The sequence below is a fragment of the Theropithecus gelada genome, chromosome 7a (assembly GCF_003255815.1).
Source record: "Theropithecus gelada isolate Dixy chromosome 7a, Tgel_1.0, whole genome shotgun sequence".
NCBI lineage: Eukaryota > Metazoa > Chordata > Mammalia > Primates > Cercopithecidae > Theropithecus > Theropithecus gelada.
Window position 1 is genome coordinate 15238541 of NC_037674.1, and position 25509 is coordinate 15264049.

The window sequence follows — 25509 nt, forward strand, 5'->3', positions numbered from 1 at the left end:
AAAATTAGCCAATAGTGGCATGTACCTGTAATCCCAGCTACTCAGGAGACTGAGGCAGGTGAATCATTTGAATCCAGGAGGTGGAGGTTGCAGTGAGTCAAGATCATACCACTGCACTCCAGTCTGAGCAAGAGTAAGACTCTGTATCAATAAAATAAAATAAAATAAAATATGAAAGAAACATGACAAAATGTTAACACTGTTATTTCTGAGTGGTAGATTTTTAATAATGTGTTAATTTTTTTCTGTATTTTTTTAAACTCTGCAAAAGAAAAAAGTGGGTAAATCAGAGAGACTGGACAGGTTTCATGCTTTGCCCCTAACTCTGGTAATTTTGCCCCTAGCGAGGAACTTTAATCAGAAAAGAAAATAAAAAACAAAAAACAAACTATTCCAAAACTAAACTATTCCAAAATAAACCATTGTTACAAACTTATTTAGTGCCAACATACCTAAACACTTGTGGCTTAATCTGAAAGTTTTTTAGTATCTCATTTATGGTGAAGCAAGTTTTCAGTACAGACCAGAAAGAACTGTTTCCTATGATTCTTCCGAATGAAATGTGGCCACTGATCAAAATATCGCTCAGGTCAGTTTGAAGGCACTTCTCTGGAAATTGCTTGCAAATGCAAAAACAAATGAAAACAATAGTAACAACAACAAATTTCCACCTTGAGCAGGGGCATTCAAAAGTTTTCAGTAAGAGAAGCCATGAAGAAACGTCTCCATATATGCTGCAGGGGGAGGATGCTTTGTAAAAACACTGATACAGTGATAACTGAGAAGGTTCAGGGCTATATGCTTAGCTTATTGAGTTTTGGTCATGCCTTACAGTATGTTAAGGGAGGTTTTATTTATACTTAGTTTCCTTCTGTCAATAATCCCTAGCTTCATGATACAATTTTAGTAGAATCAAACTTAAAAGATCCATCCAACCCATTTCTCTCTCTTACCTGTCAAATATATGAAATGTTCAAGTCATCCTTTTTGCTTAAGATACCTTCTTAAAAAAAACCTTCAAAGATCACGATTTTAAAATACTTTAATACACTAACATCTGTTAACATCTGCATTTAACATGATTTATTTAGCTACCATGAAGGAATAGAATACAGATACCGCTAACTTTGGAAGAGAGAGGACAAGTCAGCACCTCAGAAGAAGGTCATTGGGCATCCACAATGAACAAGAAAACAAGAGGTTTCTGAGAAGAGATGCAATAAAAACTGAAAATGAGTTGATTTTTTTTTTAAGATAAAGTTTTCTTATTTTTTACTTTGCCTAGGGTAAATCCTTACTACAAAATTTTGCCTAGAGCCACTCCTACCTTCCAGGCTAGGCAAAAATGCCTCTATGTTTTTGTGCTATATGACTGATAACAATTTTCCACCCAGCTAATGTGGTAACTCTCTGACAATAAAACTTTTCATGGCTAGGTGAAGTGGCTCACACCTGTAATCCCAGAACTTTGGGAGGCTGAGGTGAGTGGATCACTTGAGCCCAGGAATTCTGGACCAGCCTGAGGACCATGGTGAAATCCCATCTCTACCAACAAAAAAAATTAGCCAGGTGTGGTGGAGTGCGCCTATACTCCCAGCTACTTGGAGGCTGAGGGAGAAGGATCACCTGAGCCTGAGAGGTTGAGGCTGCAATGAGGCGTGATGACACGACTTCACTCCAGCCTGGGTGACAGAGTGACACCCTGTCTCAAAAAAAAGAAAGAAAAAAACAAACTTTCACAACAGTTTCCAGTCACTACAGAATCTAAATGGTTTATTCAGATAAGTGACATATGCAGAAACTGGCAAACTCTAGGGACAAAAGACTTTGAGACTTGGACACCCCAGAGGAAAACACAGCTATGTTTCTATGTTCCCATTTTGAGACAAATTTCCTCCTAGTCTACAAAATGTCACCAAATAAAACAAAAGTATATTCATGGCAGAACCAGGGGTATTTGGAGCTGTCTGGCAGTTCCTAAAAAGAATAGAGTTACCATATGATATAGCAATTTCACTCCTAGGTATATACTCAAGAGAACTGAAACATATGTCCACATAAAAACTTGTACGTAAATATTCAGAGCAGCATTATTCATAACTGCCAAAAAGTAGGAACAACCCAAATGTCAATCAAACGAATGGATAAACAAAATGTAATATATCCATACAATGGAATATTATTCAGCAACAAAAAAGTGCTAATATATGCTAAAACATGGATGAATCCTGAAAACATTATGCTAAGTGAAAAAAGCCAGTCACAAAAGTCCACATATTGTGTGACAGATCTATGGAACGGGTAAGTTATAGAAATGGAAAGTAGGGCCGGGACTGGTGGCTAACACCTATAACCCCAGGACTTTGGGAAGCTGAGGTTGGCAGATTGCTTGAGTCCAGGAGTTTGAGACCAGCCTGGGCAACATGGCAAAACTCTATCTCGACAAAAAATACAAAAATTAGCTGGGCATGGTGGCATACGCTTGTAGTCCCATCTATTCAGAGGGCTGAGGGGGAGAATCACTTGAGCCCTGGAAGTGGAGGTTGCAGTGAACTGAGATCACACCACTGTACTCCAGCCTGGGAGACAGAATAAGACTCTGTCCGGAGAAAGAAAAGAAAGAAAAGAAAGGAAAGAAAGGAAGGAAGGAAGGAGGGAAGGAGGGAAGGAGGGAAGGAAGAAAGGAAAGAAAGGAAAGAAAGGAGGGAGGGAGGGAGGAAGGCAGGAAGGCAGGAAGGCAGGAAGGCACGAAGGCAGGAAGGAAGGAAGGAAGGAGAGACTAAATGAGTGGTGGTTGCCTAGGACTCAAACTATTGAGGGGAAAAAGGCAGTGCCACTACTGAAGGATACATAGTTTCTTTATGGGATGATAAAAATCTTCTGGAATTCAATAGTAGTAGTAGTTGTACTACTTTGTGAATATGCTAAAAACCATTGAGTTGGCCAGGCGCGGTGGCTCACGCCTGTAATCCCAGCACTTTGGGAGGCCGAGGCGGGTGGATCACGAGGTCAGGAGATCGAGACCATCCTGGCGAACACAGTGAAACCCCGTCTCTACTAAAAATGCAAAAAAATTAGCCAGGCGTGGTGGTGGGCACCTGTAGTCCCAGCTACTTGGGAGGCTGAGGCAGGAGAATGGCGCGAACCCAGAAGGCGGAGCTTGCAGTGAGCCCAGATCACACCACAGCACTCCAGCCCGGGAGACAGAGCGAGACTCCATCTCAAAAAAAAAAAAAAAACACCATTGAGTTGTACTCTTTAATTGGATGGATTCTATATTGTATGAATTTTATCTCAATAAAGCTTTTTTTTTTAAATTTTCACCACAGAATGTAATTTCCAAGAAGAATTCTATCATATAGACATATAGAAATAAAAGACAAAGTAAGGCAATTTGATTCAATACATTAAGCTAGTAACTATTGATCCCACCACCTCCTGCCTCCTCAGGCATCAATTCAGGATATCTTATTCTTTCTTTTTTTTTTTTTTTTTTTTTTTTTGAGAAGGAGTCTCACTCTGTCACCCAGGCTGGAGTACAGTGGCATGATCTCTGCTCGCTGCAACCTCTGCCTCCTGCGTTCACACCATTCTCCTGCTTCAGCCTCCTGAATAGCTGAGATTATAGGCACCTACCACCATGCCCAGCTAATTTTTGTATTTTTTACTGGAGACAGGGTTTCACCATGTTGGCTAGGCTGGTCTCGAACACTTCAAGTGATCAACCCGCCTTGGCCTCCCAAAGTGCTGGGATTACAGGCATGAGCCACCACACCTGGCCCAGGATACCTTATTCTTAATGTAGTCTGCTAGGTTTTTAGGCATACAAAAGACAGAAACTCCATGTAGAGGTAAGGCTGTTGATATTATACTATTATTGGCTGTAAGTACTGTTAACTAAAAATGATCCTGAGTAATTATAAATTATAAGCACAAACTAGTATTATAGTATTAACACATCTTCTATCAAACATTTAACTAAGGAACTCCAAGAATTATCTAGGTATTATCTGGTTAATTTCAAACACTATCAAAAGCACAAGTATACTTCTCTATCAAACAAGTACCATGAACCTTCCTGGTACCCCATATGATTTTGCTCAAAGACTATAAGCAAGCATGAGCAAAACTAGTGTCTATCCAACAGATCTGCTGAACAGATTTAACAAGTCGATTTCCCACCTTTCCCTTCAAATGAATACTTCAATAACCACCTCATGGAATTAAGCCACAGGCAAGGTGGATCTTTACTTAGGGTCATCAATTTCACATGCTCACTATAGACCATTCATAAGTGTATTAGTCTGCTTCAGCTGCTATAACAAAATGCCAAAAGCTGGGTGGCTTTAAAAATAGACATTTATTTCAGCTCTAGAGGTCAGGAAGTCTGAGATCAGAGTGCCAACATGGTCGGGTTCTGGAGAGGGCCCTCTTCCTGGTTTGCAAACAGCTGCCTTCTGCCATATCCTCACATGGTACAAAGAAAAAGAGGGCAAGCTCTCTGGTTCCTTCTTATAATGTTACTAATCCCATCTTGAGAACTCTATCCTCATGACCTCATCTAAACCTAATTACTTCCCAAAGGTACTACATCCTAATAACGTTGGGGGTTAGGGCTTCAACATATGAATCTGAGGGGGAATATAAACATTCAGTCTATAAAGGAAAGGGAATATAGCTTAAGAATAAGAACCATACATTTGGCAGTCTAGCCAGACAAAGGGAAGCTGATTTCTCTATTTTAAAAATGTTAAAAATCAGCCCGACACAGTGGCTCACTCCTGTAATCCCAGAACTTTGGGAGGGTGAGGCAGATGGATCACCTGAGGTCAGGAGTTCAAGACCAGCCTGGCCAACTTGGTGAAACCCCATCTCTACTAAAAACACAAAAAAATTAGCTGAGCATTGTGGCAGGCACCTGTAATCCCAGCTACTTGGGAGGCTGAGGCAGGGAGAATTGCTTGAACCCAGGAGGTAGAGGTTGCAGTGAGTCGAGATTGTGCCACTGCACTCCAGCCTGGGCGACAGAGCGAGATGCCGTCTCAAAAAAAAAGGTAAAAAATAAATTGCAATGTAGGATACATACTTGTGGGTTATTACCCACCATGTTAATTTTCTTTAAATAAAAGCAAATTCATTTATAAAAATCTCTTATACCTCCGATAATGATTGGCACAGATGACAGGCAACTTCCAGTTGGAAGTTCCTGTCTTCCAATTTCCAGTTAAATTGGAAATGGTGATTCCAGATCTTTTGGAGTCTTTGATTTCACACTTTTGACTACTAAAAGTGATTGGTGCCACTGAAGAGGAATCTAAATTATTTTACTCTATTTCAGTATCTACAACATACCCTAAAGATATGCCAAGATGTTGTATAAAGAAGGCTGAGAAACACTAGTTTATGCAAACCCCCAAAATACATATTATTTGAATAATATTATGTACAAGTCTTGCGTCCATTTTCAACACAGCAAATAATGTATCTTCCGGTTGGAATATCACAATTATTCCAAGTTCTCAGGGATTTTTCCTAATACAAGACACTAAAATAGTTTTCAAAAAGAGGTACAAGACACCAGTAGTACAAATGAATTATTTTCACATAATAATGGGCCTCTGGAAATCTCAATAAAAAGAAGTCTATTTAGAGAATATAAGTATATTTAAATTTGTTTAAAGAGGGAAAAAAAACTAATTTGTCTATGTTTGGGGGCAGAAGAAATAAGTAAACTAAAGTAAGTTACTTAATCAGTTATTTATCCAGGTACTATTCCATCCTCCCACAATTTACTTTTCAATCATACAGATTCCTTTTCTTTTATTCCTAATCTATGATTTTTCTCTATTTGGAGGCTTTATGAAATGTGCTTCCCAAGTTTACTTGCCTTGCATCTGACTGCACATGGCTTTGAAACTTAAGCTCTGAGCCTCAACAGACATTATCAGAATTCTAATGTACACAGATGCGCTTGAATGGGACAAGTCCTTAGAGAACAATGAATCAAGAATACCACTAAGTAGGCAGGGCGCTGTGGCTCACGCCTGTAATCCCAGCACTTTGGGAGGCTGACGCGGGTGGATCAACTGAGCTCAGGAGCTGGAGACCAGCCTGACCAACATGGTGAAACCCCATCTCTACTAAAAATACAAAAACGTAGCCAGGCGTGGTGGCAGGCACCTGTAATCCCAGCTACTCGGGAGGCTGAGGCAGGAGAATCACTTGAAGCCAGGAGGCGGAGGATGCAGTGAGCCGAGCTGAGATTCTGCCATTGCACTCCAGCCTGGGCAACAAGAGCGAAACTCTGTCTCAAAAAATAAAATAAAATAAAATAAAATAAGTAACAAGTATATAGTATATCATAATGTTGTGATTCAGCTGAACTTTTTTTTTCCTTTTGGAGATGGAGTCTCACTCTGTTGCCCAGGCTGGAGTACAGTGGCAAAATCTCGACTCACTGCAACCTCCATCTCCTGGGTTCTAGCGATTCTCCTGCCTCAGCTTCCTGAGCGGCTGGGATTACAGCTGCATGCCACCACACGCGGCTAATCTTTGTATTTTTAATAGAGTTGGGATTTCATCATGTTGGCCAGGCTGGTCTCAAACTCCTGATCTCAAGTGATCCACCAGCCTCGGCCTCCCAAAGTGTTTCGATTACAGGTATGAGCCACCACGCCCAGCCTAGCTAAACTTTTAAGGAAACCAGACATACTGTCCAGATTTATGGGGTTTTTTCTGCATATAAAAAGGAGCAAATTTAATTCTCTTTTAGGAGAGTCCATGTAATGTTGAAGGGGTAACAGAAGACTCCCAGCTGGGAGCGGTGGCTCAGCCTGTAATCCCAGCACTTTGGGAGGCCAAGGCAGGTGATCACGAGGTCAGGAGTTCAAGATCAGCCTGGCCAACATGGTGAAACCCCGTCTCTACCAAAAATACAAAAATTGGCCAGACGTGGTGGTGGGTGCCTGTAATCCCAGCTACTCGGGGGGGCTGAGGCAGGAGAATCGCTTGAACCCAGGAGGCAGAGGCTGCAGTGAGCCAAGATCGTGCCATTGCACTCCAGCCTGGGCAACAAGAGTGAAACTCTGTCTTAAAAAAAAAAAAAAAAAAAAAAGACTCCTTAGCTTATCAGGCACCAAAGATCAAGAGGAAATCAGGTTGTCCTTTGGAGACATCTACTAAAGAAGGTTTTGCATGTCACTCACAAGTGCTATGTGGACAACAGCTGAAATAAGGGCAGATTTATCTAGAAATTCCTGAATCGAATGCAACCTACAATAACGGAAAGGGCATGGGTAACAGAAGTAGCATTCATTAAATATTCACTATTTGCTATGTCTTTTACATACATGTCCTGTCTTCTATTTCAATAGTACTCAAATTTTTAGACTCAAACCATGAGAAAATTTCTCAGAATTTCTCCTCCCAACACCATCTTTCTTCAGAGTTAAAGTTATCCGTGGGGATAGAAAAAAACATATGTATGTATGGATGGATGCATGGATGTATATGTATATTGGGGGGAAACCTGCAGAAATAAAAATACAGTCACTTCTACTACCTCTCCAATAACCCACACTTTAAGTGTGACAATACTCAGAATTTAACTCCCAAAAACCTACAATGCATCATGAATACTGAAAGTATTTTGAACATAGGCTTTTGCTTTGCTAATGTGCATTTAACATCCCAGTCACAAAAGCACATCTTAAAACACACACACACCCCTAGATATAGCAATACTAATATCTACTCCTGAAAATATCCTCGTGACAAACAAATGGAAGAGAAATACTATGAGAGAGTAGAATGGAATGATGACAATAATAGAAAGTATGAAGGGAAATTCCAAACATTTGAAATTCTTCTAAAAATAGTCTATTAAATGTCAGTTATCTTGGTTTCCATAGAAATTCACAAGTGTCTGCAAAAAGTAACCTATTCCTACTTTGAAACTTTACGACTGTTCTTGCCAATAACATCACATCCTTATAAACGCCACATTGGGGACACGGGAAAGGAAGCCACATATATCCAAGTGGTATGCAATATGTTCAGAAGACCTCAATAGAAATGAATATTGCTTGCATCATTTAATGTTTGAAGAGGAGCGATAAAGACTATTGTCATTTAAGAGTAGTGAGAAGTACAGGTAGTTCTCACGCTAGGAGGCTAATATGTTACTACTCACTCATTTCAATTCGTTGATCTTTTCTTCCCTGAACGACTATACCTAAATCTGGGATGTGTGTGTGTGTATTTTATCCTACCTTTATTCTGTACCTTAACACATAGATGGGGAAGTAGAGTGGGTTTTATTTTGTTGTTTTAAAATCATCTACAGGCGACATATAGCTTAATTTCACAGGGTTGTTTACCAGCAGGTCGCTGTTCTGAAGAAGCACGCCGTAAAACATGCACAGAATAAGGGTCTATCAAAATAATCGTATATATTATTATTTCGATATATATATGGAAAGATGGGATGGCAAAACATCTTTAACAGAATGGGTAACACTCCTTTCAATCATCAGTAACAAATTCCCACAGGATCTTTATTCCTCGCTATTTGTAAACAAGAGCTGAAGCCAGCCGGGCACCCAGGAGCGTTCCGCGAGGGCCATCTGAGGAGGGGGACCCCCGCCTGGATCCCGCTCCATCCTCGGGCCACGAGGAAGCCCTGTTGGAACTCTTCTGCTCCCGCGTGGAGGCTGGAGTCCACCGTCCCCGCTTAACTACACTGCAGCTACCCGGGATCCTTAAGCCTCCTCCAACTCTGCACTTTGCCAGGCACCCGAAACCCACCGTGGCTGGGCGGCCCTGCTCCCGGCTCTCCGAGCCTGTACCCTCGGGGAGGCCCGGGCCGGAGGCACCCCGCGGGAGGCTTACCGAGCAGCGAGCCTATGAAGATGACGACCTGCACGGTGGTGGTGAACTGGCGGTACAGCTGCGCCTCGCCGAACTCCCCGAGCGCGCTGCGGTTCACGCCAGCAGCCTCGGCGCCGGACGCGTTGTGCGGCTCGCTGGCGTTTGGAGAGATCCAGCTCCCGTTATGTCCCATGGCGAGGCTGGGACTCCGGCTCCGCGCGCCGCCCGCCTCGGAGCCCCGCGCGGAGCCTCTCCTCCTCCGGGTGAGGAGGGACGCGCGGGCGCCTGGTGGAGTCCTGGAGGAGCCGGGGCAGCCGACGGGTCCCCTCACGTCTCCACATCGCCAACCCCGGCGCCCAGGAGGCGGGGAGGGAGGGAGGAGCGGCTGCGCCCCATGCCCACTCCCTCCTGGATCCCCGTCAGCAGCCACATGAAGGCAGCACGGTCAGAGCCCGCCGAGCGTCGTCCGTCCCTCCTCCAGGGTGGTCAGCGTGGCCCAGCCCACTCGGCAGGAATGGAAACACAGAAGGAGGCATTCGATGCTCAAGGAGGGCGCTCTCCGCTCCCGCTGCCTCCTTCAACCGCGGGTCCTCCGCCCCCCGAGGGCTAGGGCATCCCTCTCCAGTCCCCTCGGGCTGACGCACTGGGCCCCTCTCCTTAGCGGGAGGAGAACGTTTGGCCGAAGCTATTTTTCAGTCCTGCTGGCTTCGAGGCTGGATGGCGATGTGAAGCCAACGAAATGCCCACGCCGAGTGGCCGGAGCCACGAGGGGACCCCCGAGTGCCCGACAGCGCCCATGGCTTGGGCGGAAAGCCCTGAGTGCCCACAGCAGCCTGGCCCTGCGCGCCCAGCCTCCCGACAAGACGCCCGTGCTGGGTCCTGCTTCCCAGCCCCTCACTGGGGGCTCCGACCTCCTGCCTCAGCACCGGTAGCGGGGACCCCGTTCCGCAGCGCCTTTTTGCCTCTGCATAGCTGGGCGCCCCCTTTCCTATCCCCCTTCGGGCCCTCGGCCGCTAGAACAGAGCTTGACAGCCAGGCGGGGAAGAGGGAGGACGCCCCCAGCGGGGCAGTGGCACCGTCTGCGCGGCTGCTAGACTCTTGGTGCGCGCCTGGGGCAGCCGGGGACGCGCGGCTGGCGAGGATGGTCACGTGGCACTCGCGGCCCCGCCTCTCGCGCCCAGGCTGCCGCGGGGAGGGCGCCATCTTGGCCCCGCGGAGCGTGACTGTCTCGGCTGGAAGCGTGGGTGGCCGGAGGATACGTGACTGGCTGTCGTGGACACGCTCGCTACACCTCCCGGGGCCTCGCTCCATTTACTATTAACTGTCGTTACTCCTCTGTATCTCGTCAGCAGGGGCTGCCTGCGGTCTTAGAATTACACGTCCCTGCCACCTGGGCAGGAAGCCCAGTCTCCCGGCCCCTCAGTCAGGCCTTGGGTGTAGCTGGAGCATTTAAGAAAAATGAAATATAGAAACTCAATGCATGGTTTTCTGGGCCTTTTTATTGAATATCATTTGTAAAATGTACACAATATAACCCAGGCCTAGTGGATTCCAGGACAGAAAAGGTTGGGAGCTGGGATAGTCAAGTAAACAAGAAGAAATAGTAAAGTAAGAGATGCCAAGTGGGAGAGGAAACTGTATGGATGCAGAGAGAGGATCTGGGGTAAAGAGAAAAAAGATGCATGGTCGACTTTATGGAAACTCATTTCTTTTTAATAAGTGAAGTACATGGTAGAAGACTTTGACATGTTGATTATGGGACTGGGACAAAGAACAGTAACTCAAAAATTGATTAAAATTACAGTTATTCCTTGGTTGCCCCAAGGATGGTCCTGGTATAATATGGCTATTTCCTTTTCACTGGTAACCCTTATTTACTCTTGAAAGGGTAAAAAAATCCGTGTCTTGTACATATTTGGAGTCTCCCAATACCTTCACATAGTAATCTATGTGAGAATTATTTTAAACATTTTGGAGACCAAAAAGGGGAGAGAGAAAAAGACAGAATATTACTAATTACACTAATTGTATTTTTCCCCCAAGAACGCCATTACCAGCGGTTAACATTGGTTCCAAGAGTCCAAATATAGTTTTCAAGATGAAACCCTTTACACTATAATCATTAGAAACCAAAAATTATAATAATTCACCAACATCCAGCATACTCATTGAGGAAGGGTTGAAGAATGTGTGTAAATAGAGTTGCTTGATAACAGTTATAAAAATACTCCTTTACCTACCTTCATCCTCCGTCCCGAATTCAAAACTAGTAAGAGTTGGGATAAAGGTATAGAAAAGAATCAGTTTTGCAGGTGTAAAGAATGGAGAAAGCAAGAAACCACTCTCATGTTTTCATTCTGAGAAGATATCACTAAATGCTCAACAACCCCTCAGTTGGTGTTAGGGTATATGGTTAGTAGAATCAAGAAATAACCCAATCAGCTGAGATCACCATGATTCTCAGACTTGAGAAAGGATTGCCTCTCAAAAATGAAGGGCTAAGGACAGGAACAGAGAGTAGCACAATTCTTAATAGTTGTGTGCTGTGTGAATTTTTTTTAAGGATGAGTCAGAAGATCTTAAAATTGGTGATGTCAAAGATTGGACACAATTTAAATATGTATTAAATGTCTATAGTAGTGTTTTTTATAACTGTCTGGTCATCTACCAGTGCACAACAAACTGTTACAAATTTAGTGGCTTAGAGCATGACTCCACAAATGTAGCTCAGAGTTGCTGCCTGGGTCTGGGATCTGAAGGCTTGTTCACTCACATGTCTGGCAGTGGATGTTGGCTATTGACTGGGAACTCAGCTGGAACATCTGTGTGTGGCCTCTCCATGTGGCTGTTTGGTTTCCTCACAGCCTGGCAGTTATGCTCCAAAAGTGAGCATGCCAAGAGAGACAAGAGTCCCAAGAGGACAAGGCAGAAGCTGCACTGATACTTTTTTCTCTCTCTCTCTTTTTAGGTTAGCCAAGTGAAGCAGTGGTAGTGGAGAAGGAACAAAGAAATCTGTAAAGTAGTTGTGATCAGTTAGTTGTAAACACCACTGCACTCAGACTCAGACGAGCTTGCACTGACTTTTATGACCTAATCTCAGAGGTTGTACAGTGTCACTGCCACTGTCCTCTACTTGTTGAAGCAGCTACAAACATACCATATTTAAGTAAAGGGGACACTAATTGGGAGGAGTGTTAGTCACATTATAAGAAGAGCATGTGGAATGAGAGATAGTAGAGATATTGCAGTCATTTAAGGAAAATATAACCTCCCATAATGTTAAGATATATTTTCCTTTTGTAAAAAAAAGAAAAAAAAAATGTACCATTTCAGGCCGGGCGTGTTGGCTCACACCTGTAATCTTAGCATTTTGGGAGGCTGAGGCCAGTGGATCACCTGAGGTCAGGAATTGGAGACCAGCCTGGCCAACATGGCAAAACCTCGTCTCTGCTAAAAATACAAAAATTAGCCGGGTGTGGTGGCAGGCGCCTATAATCCCAGCTACTTGGAAGGCTGAGGCAGGAGAATCACTTGAACCCAGGGGCAGAGGTTGCAGTGAGCCAATATTGCCATTGCACTCCAGCCTGGGCAACAGAGTGAAACTCCATCTCAAAAAAACAAAACAAAAACTAAAACGTACGCTTTCAAATTTTTTTCTGAAATTAAACCTGAAAAGGTCAAAAAACACATAAATTACAGTCCATTTCAATTACTTACCATGTACAGGTATTGTCTAAGTCTATAGTAGTTCGGACTATAGTAGTTCAAAATACCTTACACAAGGCAGCTTATGAAAAACAGAAGTTTATTTCTCATAGTTCTGAAGGCTGGGAAGTCCGGGTTCAAGTTACTGGCAGATTCAGTGCCTGTTGAGGGACTGCTTTTGGTTCACAAATAGTGCGTTCTATCTGTCTCCTCATGTGGTAGAAGGGTGCCTTTTTTATTAGTACCTCTATTTATTTTATTTTATTTTCTAGAGACAGGGGTTTTACTGTGTTGCCCAGGCTAGCCTCAAACTCCGGGCTTGAGCAATCCTCCCACCTCAGCCTCCCAAGTAGTTGGGACTACAGGCACACATTAAAACACCTGGTTCCTATTAGTGCTTCTTTTTTTTATAAAGGCACTAATCTCTTCTATGGCACCAGAGCCGTCATGACCTAATTACCTCCCGAAGATCCCATCCCCTAATACCATCACATTGGTGATGAGGTTTCAATATATGAATTTGGGGGGCTGGGGACACAAACATTCACACCATAGTAGGTGTTACATTGCTATGAGCTGGTAAGTGTTAACACCTGGCAGCAATCAGCTATACAGCCATAGGTGAAGGCAGGTGATTAGAATTACCGGCCAACACATTTATGTGCTAGCTAATTTTTATTCAAAACTTTCTGAAGCTACAACCAAAGTAGTTAATGGGAAATGGAGTAGAGTAAAAACTAGGCAATCTCTCACTCTAGATAATGCTGTTAAAAGTAATTTTTCCTCCCAGTCCTCTCCTGTAACGAATAGTATAAGAAGGTATCCTCTCAACCTACTGGCACCTTGTGTTTCCGAAGTTTTAGTTGTCATGATAGTTAATTTTATGTCCCAACTTGACTGGGTTAAGGGATGCCCAAATAGGTAGGAAAACATTATTTCCGGGTGTATCTGTGAGGGTGTTTCTAAGATAAGATTAACATTTGAATGGGTAGACTGAGTAAAGCAGACTATCCTGCCCCATGTGGGTGGGCGTTATCTGAATGGTTGAAGGTCAAATTAGAACAAAAAAGCTGAGTAGAGAGGATTCCCTCTGCCTGACTGCCTTCGAACTGGGACAGTGGCTGTTTCCTGCCTTTGGACTTGAACTGAAACATCAGCTCTTCCTGAGTCTTGAGCCTCCTGGCTTTTGAACTGAAACAACAGTAATGGCTCTCCTGGTTGTCAGGCCTTTCGACTTGGACTAGAACTACACCGTCAGTTCTCCTGGGTCTCCAGCTTGCCAACTGCAAATCTTGGGACTTGTCAGCCTCCAGCCTCCATAACTGCATGAACCAATTTTTTGTAATAAATCTCTTTCTCTATGTCTATTTATTCTATTGGTTCTGTTTCTCTGGAGAACCCTAATGCCATAGGTAATTTAAAAAAAAAAAAAAAAAAAAAAAAAAACCTCTTTCCTTCTCTATTTTTCTCTTATACTTTTGTGGTGTAGTGATAGGCAAAATCACATAGGTGCTAATAAGTACTTTTCCAACAAGTACTTAACCTTGTTTAGGTGATAATCACTTGTCTTACCTTTGTATTCAGAAGAATTCCCAATTCCAACTTTCTTAGATATTTATTGAAGAGCAGGAGGAGGGCTGGGTGGAGGGAAGAAGAGATGGAATAGGATTTAGGATCATTGCAAAGACCGAGATAGTTGGGGAACGTAAAGGTTTTATGTGCCTTTCTTCTTCCTCCTCCCTCTGGCTCCCCATCACACACCCTCACATGCCCCGATGTGGCCTCTTACTAAACAGGGAGAGAAGAGAAGAGGTGGAGAAAACGAAGTATTTTGTGTTGGTAAGCCCAAGCAGCAGCATGCTGAGAAAAGAGGAGTTTTTATGGCCCTTGGCTACCCATCTGGAGTAAGTAGCTCTGTTTCCAATGGCTATGTCTATGCCAATGTAAAAAGACATGGATAATGCAGATTATTGTGTAGACATTACTAATATTCAACAGTATCTCATTTTCCTCTTCTTCCAGGCATACAGAAGACTATATTTCTCAGCTGCCTTTGCAGGTGGGCAGGGTCATGTGACTATTATGACTAATAAAATGTGAGCAAAAGGGACGAGTCACTTGTGGGCTGAGGCAGTGAAAAGTTGTTTGTGATTCTCAAATCTCTCTTCTGTTCTGCCATTGCAATTGTGGAAGGAGATTTATGTTGAAATGGAAGAGCCAAAAGATTGAAGTAGTCTATGTCTCAGTCACCATATGGGAGGGCAAATGCCGTGGAGAACTACCCAGACACACAAGAAGTTTGTGTGAATAAGAAATAAAACTTTGTTGTATAAGCAATCATGATTTTTGGAGTTGCTTATTATCACAGCATAACCCAGCCTATCCTGGCAGACGTTGTTATGAAAATTGGGGCCTGCCTATTTAAGAGAACACAGATTGTATTTCTGGGGAATGGAAGGTTTTAAGTCAGGACTTTAAAACTTTTCTGTGTATATTAGTAGTGGCAATAAGGATATCCTATGTCCTTATAAAATGAAAGTGGTAGCTGATAGTAGAGCCTCTGGGCATCTTTGATTTAAACTATTGGGCTTTTCACATCAAAAAAAGCATAATCGTCTCTGATAAACTTATGTTGTTGAAACAGTATTTTGGAGAGTACTTAAGCTTGGGGTAGATAATAACCCATTTGTCTTTTCTTGGAGACCTAGATTGTCTCTTTACACGGGTTTCTACTAACGCTTTCAAGATAAAGAACCTAATATGGAGAGATAAGGGAGTATGAATATCGATGTCAGTTGTACCTCTTGAATATTTTGTTGTTGTTGTTATTGGTTTTAATGGTTAAAATATCTTTTCTCACAATGAGGAAGAAAATAGAGAAGACAAAACAATGTAGCAGCATTGACGGTAAGAGGCCAAGGATAACCACCAGAAAGAGAAAAGAGAGAAAGAGGAAGAAAGGAAGAGAGATGGAGAGACAAGCTGATGTTGAAGTTAAACAAAATTCTGAAAAGGGCATTTTTTGAAAATGAGAGAGATGTGGGCTGAATGATAGAAAAGCCCTTTCCTGCTGAGGGGCCGGAGCTAGGGGCTCCTGGGTGTAGTGTGGGGGTGTCAGGCCCTGACATGGCCACTGGATAGAGGACAGCACCTGAAATGGGGGTGGGTGGTGGGGCTGGGACCCTGGGCCGTGGGCTGCATGCTCCAGAGCCCCAGGCTGCGGCTGACATCCTTTGAGTCTGGCACCAGGGCCTGGTTGAGGGTCCCCGGCAGTTCTCAGAGCTACAGAGGCAGGGGATCTTGATGTCTTCAATGAGGGAACTCGTAGTCACAGGTAATCTCCTTGTTGGTGCTGTTGCACTGCTTGAAGTAGATGACTATCTTCTCGAAGATAGAACCATTTAAGATAGAACCATTCCAACTGTGTTCAAGTCACACTGGGCAGGTACTTGACCTCTCTAAACTCAGTTTTCTCCTCTACTAGAGATAAAGATGCCTATTTTGCAAGGCTGTTTTGAGGACAACAAAATATTGAATCAATAAAAACCTCTGACAGTGTCTATATAAGATCAATTCCTGTTTGTTAATGTTTAAAGAAATCAAATATCACAAAGGGGAAAAGTCACCATCCAAGATTTTAAAACATTCTCTCTATAGATTTAAATAAAATACAAGCTTTATATTTCAAAAATGAAAAAAAAATTCACTTATTTTGCAATTAACAAGGGACAGAGTGGCTTTGGGGAAATTTTGACTTGAAGATTTAGAAGTCCAGAATTTAGCCTTTACATCATTGGGCTAAATATGTTTACTTTTTACGGTTCTTAGTTTTGGGCATGTTAAATTACCATCCAAAGCAATTATCTGTTTAAAAGACAATAAGACAGACCTTCATGTATTCCAAATTATCCCAATATGTGGATTGGCAAACAGTTTTCTACTGATATGAGTCTATGAATATATCTCCTAATGCAGTTTCCCAGGAAAATGGCATTAGAAGGTATATCAGGAGTTTCTAGTAGTCCTTGTACCTACAGACTTCCTATTAAATTAATCAAGAATATCTGGGATGTAATCCCAGCACTTTGGGAGGCTGAGATGGGCGGATCACAAGGTCAGGAGATCGAGACCTTCCTGGCTAACACGGCGAAACCCCGTCTCTACTAAAAAATACAAAAAACTAGCCGGGCGAGGTGGCGGGCGCCTGTGGTCCCAGCTACTCCGGAGGCTGAGGCAGGAGAATGGCGTAAACCCGGGAGGCGGAGCTTGCAGTGAGCTGAGATCCGGCCACTGCACTCCAGCCTGAGCGACAGAGCCAGACTCAGTCTCAAAAAAAAAAAAAAAGAAAAAGAAAAAAAAGAATATCTGGGAAGGGGGAAGTTGAATATTCCTTCCCTCCCTCTCCAGGAAGCCTCAATAGTCACATACACACAGACACACACACACACACATAGTGATCATAAAGCAAACAGACTAATTTTTAATTTTATTTCATTTTATTTGAGACAGAGTCTTGCTCTGTCACTCAGGCTGGAGTGCAGTGGTGCAATCACAGCTCATTGCAGCCTCGACCTCCTGGGCTTAAGCAATCCTCCCACTTCAGCCTCCCAAGTAACTGGTACTACAGGTGCATTCCACCATGCCTGGCTAATTTTTATAATTTTTGTAGAGACAAGTTTCTGCCATGCTGCCCAGGCTGGTCTGAAACTCCCGGGCTCAAGCAACCCACTTACCTTGGCCTCCCAGAGCGCTGGGACTATAGGTGTGAGAAACTGTGCCTGGCTCAGACTAATTTTTTTGAGACAGAGTCTTGCTCTGTTGCCCAGGCTGGAGTGCAGTGGTGCGATCTCAACTCACTGCAAGTTCCACCTCCTGGGTTCACACCATTCTTCCGCCTCAGCCTCCCAAGTAGCTGGGAATACAGGCGCCCGCCACCATGCCCGGTAATTTTTGCTTTTGTATTTTTAGTAGACACGGGGTTTCACTGTATTACCCATGATGGTCTCGATCTTCTGACCTCATGATCCGCCCGCCTTGGCCTCCCAAAGTGCTGGGATTACAGGCATGAGCCACCATGCCCAGCTAGCCAAGCCTAATTTTTAATAGCAAATATGTGAAACTAAAATATCTATGAGTATTATCACCTTCAAACGAGTCACCTTGGGAAGATATTTAGCTGCTGAAGATTATCATGGTTTCTCAGCACCTTTTTAGGACTTCTCTTTTATAATTAATTTTGGAAGCTGACACATTTTTTTCCTGTATCACTTATCATAATAAATATGTCCTTTAAGAATAAATTGGATTTATTTTAAAGAGCCAAAAGTTATCTAAGACCAATTCTAGTGAATTAAGTGATTAAGGTAGTAATATTCTTTAGTAAAAGGTGGAATATGGATATAAAATACTATGACTCATAGTCTGACTTGGAAGTAATGACACGGCTGTGGAATAAAGGTATATACCGATTCCAAAATTTAAAGGGCAAGACTCATTCGGGTACAGAAATATGTAAATGCACACAAACACCCACAAAGTAATGCAAAAGTCACTAACAATTTTTATTTCAGACTTTGTTGAGCAGCAGGAACAGTGTTGCCTGTCTGGTCCTGGCTGCCAAGTCACAGCATGCTGCAAGAACAAGTGCCTTTACCTCCCAGAAGGGGAGACAGGAGTTGGCTGGAAAAGTATTCAAAGAAGTAATGGCTGGAAACTTCCTATATTTGGCAAAAATAATAAGCCTAGAGATTCAAGAAATTAAGCAAATTCTAAACAGAATAAGCCCAATGAAATTTACAAGATATGTCATAGTCAAACTTCTGAAAACTCAGACATGGAAAACTATCTCAAGGGCTGGGCATGGTGGCTCACGCCTGTAATCCCAACACTTTGGGAGGCCAAGGTGGGCAGATTGCCTGAGCCCAGGAGTTATACCAGCCTGGGCAACATGGTGAAACCCTGTCTCTACTAAAATACAAAAAAAAAAAAAAAATTAGCTGGACGGGGCGGCATGTGCCTGTTGTCTCAGCTGCTTGGGAGGCTGAGGCAGGAGAATTGTTTGAACCCGGGGGGTGGAGGTTGCAGTGAGCCGAGATCGCACCACTGCACTCCAGCCTGAACAGAGCGAGACTCAGTCTCAAAACAAAACAAAACAATAACAACAAAAAGCTATCTTGAAAGTAGCCAAAGAGGAGTGCTACATTACCTTCACTGGGAAAACAATGTGATTGATAACAGATTTCTCACTGAAACCATGTAGGTCAGAGAGAAATGGCACAATATTTGTCAAGTACTGAAAGAAAATAACTGTTGGCCCAGAATTCTATATTCAATGAAAATATCTTTCAAGAATGAAGGGGAAAGGGCTTGCAGTTTTAAAATTTGGGAAACTGTGATCGAAATCTGAGAGCTTCTCTTTGGAACGTCAAGGACAAGCAGCAAGACCAGGAGATGTAGTTTGGGGGAGCGAGGACATATAGGAGGATTAGAGACTCTTCTTTGGAGTACTGATCTAAAGGTTTAGGAAGTACTTGGATAATAAGGAAATGTTGGGGTGTCCTGATGAGTTGTGAACCCCAAGTATACAAAGACATTCTTATGAGGCAGAATGTCTCAAGGACTTAGAGGTTATCTCCCAGGAGCCAGTCAAGGGTCAATCTTTTCTTTTAAATATACAGAGTTTATACATCCCAAGCCTGCTTAGTTAACCCTGTATTGCACATACAGCAACCAAATGCAATGTGTGGACCTTGTCTGAATTTTGATTCAAACAAACCACTGTAAACAAAACAAAACAAAACAAAAAAAAGACCTTTTCTTTTTTCATGTAACAGTTTATTAAGGTATAATAGACATGTAACAAACACATTGCATATATTTAAATTGCACAGTTTGATAAGTTTTGATATATGCACAGACTTGTGAAATGATCACCACAATCAAAATAATGAATGTATACATACATCACTACCAAGAGTTTCTTCTTGTTCCTCTTTAATCCCTCCACCTGGCTCTTCTGTGTCCTCCCTATCCCCAGGCAACCACTTATCTTCTTTCTGTGACCAAATTTGTATTTTTCAGAATTTTATATAAATGGAATTATGTAGTATGTGCTCTACATCTGGCTTCTTTCACTCAGCATAATTATTTTGAGTTTGTCTATGTTGTTGCTACATCTATAATGTATTTCTTTTTATTGCTGAATAGTATTTCATTGTATTGATATACCTCAATTTGTTTATACCTCAGTATGTCCATCTTGTGTTGATGGGCATTTGGTTTGTTTCCAGTTTGGGATATTACAAATTAAGGTACTATGAATATTTACATATAAGTCATTGTATGGACATATGCTTTTGTTTCTCTTGCGTAAATGCCTGGGATAGAATTACTGTTTCATATAATAGGTATATGCTTAAGTTTTTAACTAAAATGGATGATAGGCCGAAAGGTAAAAATCTAACACTTTTTAGATGAAGACATAGAAGAAAACCTTTGTGGCCTTAGGATAGGTGAATATTTCTTAGATATGACTATAAAACATAATTCATATAAGAAAAATGACAAATTAAATGTTCTCTAAAGTAAGAAACATGCTCTTTGAAATACAGTTAAGAGAATGAAAAAGCAAGCTACAGACTGGATGAATATTTTTGCCTATCAGATATCTGATAAAAGGCATGTCCGGCCTGGCGCAGTGGCTCACGCCTGTAATTCCAGCACTTTGGGAGGCCAAGGTAAGCGGATCATGAGGTCAGGAGTTCAAGACCAGCCTGGACAACATGGTGAAACCCTGTCTCTACTAAAAATACAAAAATTAGCTGGGTGTGGTGGCATGTGCCTGTAATCCCAGCTACTCAGGAGGCTGAGGCAGGAGAACTGCTTGAACCTGGGAGGCAGAGGTTGCAGTGAGCGCAATCATGCCACTGCACTCCAGCCTGGGTGACAGAGCGAGATTCCATCTCAGGAAAAAAAAAAAAAAAAGACATGTCCAGAATATAAAAATATTTCTCAAAAGTTAGTAAGAAAACAAAAACAAAATTTTTAAATGCACCAAAGATGTGAACAAAAACAGAAGACAGAGGATATATGAATGGAAAATAATCATGTGAAAAGATGCCCAACATCATTAATCATTAGGAAAATGCAAGTTAAGACACACTGAGAAACTGCTAAGCACCAATTACTATGTTTAAGATTAAAAACAATACAATACCAATTACTGGCAAAGAGGTGGAACAACTGAAACTCCCATAAACTGATGGGAATATAAAATGGTACAACCACTTTGGAAAACACTTTGATGGTTTCTTTTCATTTTTGTTTTGAAGTTTGACTTTAAAATAATTTCCAACTTACATAGAAGTTTCAAGAGTCATTCAAAGAGCTCTCATATATCCTTCACCTAAATTCTCCAATGTTCAACATTCCACATTTGATTTAGCATCATCTCTCTTCTTTTTCCTGAATCATTTGGGAGCTAACTGCATATTTAATACATCACTGCCCCCTTAATGCTGCATTGGAAATTTCCTAAGAAGGAAGACACTATTCTACATGTCACCAGTACAACAAAGTCAGAAAATCAACAATGGTATAATACTGCCATCTAAGCTACAGACTCCTTTCAAATTTTGCTGTTTGTTTTAATTATATCTTTTATAGCTCCAGCATCCAGTATAGACTCTAATTTTATACAATGGAAATATTTGAACATAGGTATTAAATGATGTTAAGAAATTGTTAATTTTTTTTAAGAGACAATGTCTTACTCTGTTGCCCAGATTGGAGCGCAGTGCTGCAGTCATAGCTCACTGCAGCCTTGGACTCCTAGGCTCAAGCCATCCTCCCACACAGCCTCCTGTGTAACTGGGACTACATGTCACCTTGTCCAGCTAATTTTTTATTTTATTTTTTGTAGAGATGGGGCCTCACTATGTTGCCTAGGCTGGTCTCAAACTCCTGGCCTCAAGTGATCCTCCACTTTGTGCTGGGATTACAGGTGTGAGCCACTGTACCTGGCCAAATGGTTACATGTTTAGGGCATAAGGTTAGTAGTATGTTATGTTGGTTCCTTTTCTAGTTAGAGATATATACTTAGGTATTTATATTTTTTAATTATATGATTGAGATTTAAAAAAACACTCCTGAGGGATAGAGAGAAGAGATGAAATAAGATTGACAAAATATCTATAGTTGTTGAAGCTGGATGATGAGTACAGAAGAGTTTACTTCTATGTATGTTTGACATTTTCATAAATATAGGTTTAAAAAAATTTTTTTAAAAAGACCAATAGAGAAATGGAATAATTTTAAGGATTAGAGTGCAATGGCCATATTTGCAATTTAGAAACATTACTCTGGCTGCAATAGGAAGAATAGCTTAATGTGGCACAAGAATGAAGACAGTGACTAATTAAAAGAGCTATTGAAGTAACCCAGGGAATTGGTGACAGTAGCCTGAACTAAGTTAGTGGCAATGGGTTAGAGCGTAGTGGATGGACAGAAGAAGTGGTGACTATTTGGATGTGAGTTGAGAGAAAGGGAATTCAGAATCCCACTCAGTTGGATGGTGCCATTTGCCTAGTCAGAGATCACTGGAGAAGGAACAGGTCTCCAGCAGAGGGAAGATGATGATTTAAATTGGCCTTGGGTCAAGCTAGTGCAGTTATCTGGCCAGAACTGAGTGGATAAATGGCAGCAAGGTATTTAAACAATCATTATTTAGTGAACAGTGGAGGAGTAAGCAAGGTAGACAGAAGAAACATGTCACTTAAACCTAACTTGGGTTAGTACAATAGGATTATTCTAAATGGATATGCAGCATTAGTAAGTTACTGAAGATGAAATGCAATAACACTGTCTGGGTAGACAGGTTATTTTATAAACTTGAAAAACGACGACTTGAGGCAAGATATAACACAAAGACTGCCTAAATTCACATTGAGTGAACTGGGAAGGGAACATAATTCTCTTCATGGGAAGGTAGCTCACAAAGATGCCTGAGTGGAAAGACAGTTTTCAGTGGAATTTTCAAGGTGGTACTGGATATCCCCAAAGCTGTGGAATGTAGGGACAGAGAACATACGTGGGGGTGTTGAATCTGTGGTTAAGAGAGTAAGTTTGGGGGTACTAAAGTGGAGGAAGGAGAGTGGGGGGCGGTCACAATTTTTACTCCCAGTAGTCTTGTTCTGAGGAGGTTCAAGGTGAAACTAGAAGTGACTTCAGAACTCATCGACGTCTGCCCTTTAAGAGTTTCCTGGCTGGGCGCGGTGGCTTATGCCCCTAATCTCAGCACTTTGGGAGGCCAAGGAGAGCGGATCACAAGGTCAGGAGATGGAGAACATCTTGGCCAACATGGTGAAACACCGTCTCTACGAAAAATACAAAAATTAGCCGGGCGTGGTGGCGCGCGCCTGTAGTCCCAGCTACTCTGGAGGCTGAGGCGGGAGAATCGCTTGAACCCGGGAGGCGGAGGCTGCAGTGAGCCGAGATCGCGCCACGGCACTCCCTACTGGGGAACAGGAGTCGAAACTCTGACAAAAAAAAAAAAAGAGTGTCCCGCAGTAGTCATGCCAGGGTGAAGTTCCAGCAAGCACTTCTGTTAAAGATACTTGTTTCGTGAAAACTATACAATGTGGCGTTTTCATTCCTATCTGTGTGATTCATTTCTTAGTTTCGTGGAGTTCCTTTGCTCCCCTTCCCCCAGCAGGATGTGGGCAAAGCTGTCCTGCGGCCCTCTTCCTTCGCCCGGGCTTCTGGAGCCTCCGGAGCTGGCTCCCGACGCGCAGCTCCGCCCACGGCCCGTCCCCCGAGCCTGGCCCCGCCTGGCGGCGTCGAGCCCCGCCCACGAGTCCTTCTCCCGCGCGGAGTCTCACCCGCAGCCAGTCCCCGGCGCGGAACCCCGCCCACGATCCCGTCCTAGCGCGGAGCCCCGCCCACGAGCCCGTTTCCAGCGCGGAGCCCCGCCCACAGCCTGTCCCCAGCGCGGAGCCCCGCCCCGCAGGCTGCCGGGGGCCCACCGCCGCCCCGGCAAGGCCGCCCCGCCTTGGGCGCAGCGCTGCCATGGCTGGGGGCCGTGGGGCCCCCGGGCGCGGCCGGGACGAGCCTCCGGAGAGCTACCCGCAACGACAGGACCACGAACTACAGGCCCTGGAGGCCATCTACGGCGCGGACTTCCAAGACCTGCGGCCGGACGCTTGCGGACCGGTAGGAACGTGGCTTGTCAGGCCCGGGCTGGTGTGCCCTGGCCTCCCCCGGCCCTGGGCCAAAGCCCAGACACTTCCAGATAGGACCGCCGCTTTAAGATCCTGCAGTCTTTCGTCCCTCAGGTTCCAACCATGCTCACTTTTAGTTCTTGCACCTGCAGCTGGTCTCCAGAACCCCACCTAGGCCGAATTCTTCCACAGCCCTTTCCCCATGATTTCCCCAGAGGAATTCCCCGGGATTCCTCTCTCTTACCTGACACTGCTTCTTATTCCTGCCTACATCCCGTAACATATCTGCCTCCTTCCAACCTTGTGCTTTTTCTCCCCTGAAAGCCCTCGCGGATGATACAACAGCACATTCATACGCACCCGTTGCTACTTTGTTCTGAGAACGCTTTTTGGGCGCTCGCACAGGCCTTAACGTCCTCAATCAGAATTCTCGTTTCATCCATGCATTCAGATCTGCACGCCGCATAATTCCCGCTGTACTCCCCAGGTATCCTCACTGTGTTTTCCGATACGGAGGAACTTTGCATACGTCTGCACCTTCCTCTAAGACATGTAGCTCAGAATGTAGCACACATTCATCTTAGCTGTAGTGGAGAGAGGGTTCTAGACTGAGTCTAGAGCAGAAGTGTCCAATCTTTTGGCTTCCCCGGGCCACAAAAAATACACTAACGATAGCTGATAATCTAAAAAAAAAAAAAATCGCAAAAAACCCTCAATGTTTTAAGACAGTTGACGAATGTGTGTTGGGCCACATTCAACGCCATACAGGGCTGCATGCAGCCCATGGGCCTTGGGTTGAACCAGCTTGCTTCAGACTTTTTAAAATGGCATTTTGTTTAAAATATTATTTTGCCTTTAAAATATTATTTTGACTTTTTGTCTGGAAATTAAGGCACATTATAAATTTTTTATACTGACAGTTTTTTCCCCATCCTTGAAGAGTTGATCTACCAAACTGTTTCTGAATGTTATATTATCATTTAAAACATACTTCTAACTTCATCTGCTTTTTTTTTTTTTTTTTTGAGACAGGGTCTTGCTCTGTCACCCAGGCAGGAGTGCAGGAGCATGATCATGGCTCACTGCAGCCTATTCTCAAGCAGTCCTTCTGCCTCAGCCTGTCAAGTAGCTGGGACTACAGGCACATGCCACTACACCTGGTTAATTTTTTAAATTTTTTATAGAGACAGAGTCTTGCTCTGTTACCCGGGCTGGTATCAAGTTCCTGAGCTCATGCAATCCTCTCACCTTGGCCTCTGAAAGTGCTGGGATCACAGACGTGAGCCACCGCGCCTGGCCTCTTCATCTGCTTTTAACTCTGGCATTTCATAACATCTGCTTTATCTGCACATCCAGGATTTCCTCAAGAAATACCATCTGCTGGAGCTATCAGAGCAAAATATTCTCCCTCAAACTCAGGGTTCTTCTTCCTTCATGAAATTTGTTTTAGGCGTTAGGAATACAGCTGTGGGCAAAACAGACAAAAATCCTTGCCCTCAGGGAGCTTACTTTTCTAATGCTTAATATGAAGTTATTTGTAACCTGAAATAGTAAAAGTATAAATATTCCCCTTAACATGACAGAGAAGTTGGTGATTGGGCAACTTCAATGTTCCCAAACATTGAGAATCAGGAAGTAGGCCCAACAGGCAGCCAAAATAGGTGTCTCAAAGTGTACACCAGACTCAACACAAAGTCCCTAAGGGTTCGTTCTGAACCAG

General features: G+C 43.2%; 2 protein-coding genes and 1 long non-coding RNA gene across 4 annotated transcripts in view; 2 read left to right on the forward strand and 1 right to left on the reverse strand.

Moving 5' to 3' along the window:
* The window catches only part of GPR176 (G protein-coupled receptor 176), a 119031-nt gene extending 109102 nt beyond the window's left edge, over window positions 1-9929 (reverse strand). For both annotated transcript variants that reach the window (XM_025390807.1, XM_025390808.1), the window contains exon 1: window positions 8890-9929. In XM_025390807.1, the coding sequence (XP_025246592.1) occupies window positions 8890-9061 (172 nt within the window). In that variant the 5' untranslated portion in view covers window positions 9062-9929. The remainder of the gene's footprint in view (window positions 1-8889) is intronic.
* Window positions 9930-10054: 125 nt separating this feature from the next.
* On the forward strand, window positions 10055-13940 carry LOC112627937. The gene is made up of 2 exons (XR_003120250.1): window positions 10055-10703; window positions 11837-13940. It is a non-coding gene; the product is annotated as an uncharacterized LOC112627937 (long non-coding RNA).
* A 9631-nt stretch (window positions 13941-23571) lies between these two features.
* EIF2AK4 (eukaryotic translation initiation factor 2 alpha kinase 4) overlaps window positions 23572-25509 on the forward strand; it is a 106935-nt gene continuing 104997 nt past the window's right edge. Inside the window, exon 1 of the mRNA XM_025390492.1 lies at window positions 23572-23781. Coding sequence (XP_025246277.1) covers window positions 23638-23781 — 144 coding nt within the window. The 5' untranslated portion in view covers window positions 23572-23637. The remainder of the gene's footprint in view (window positions 23782-25509) is intronic.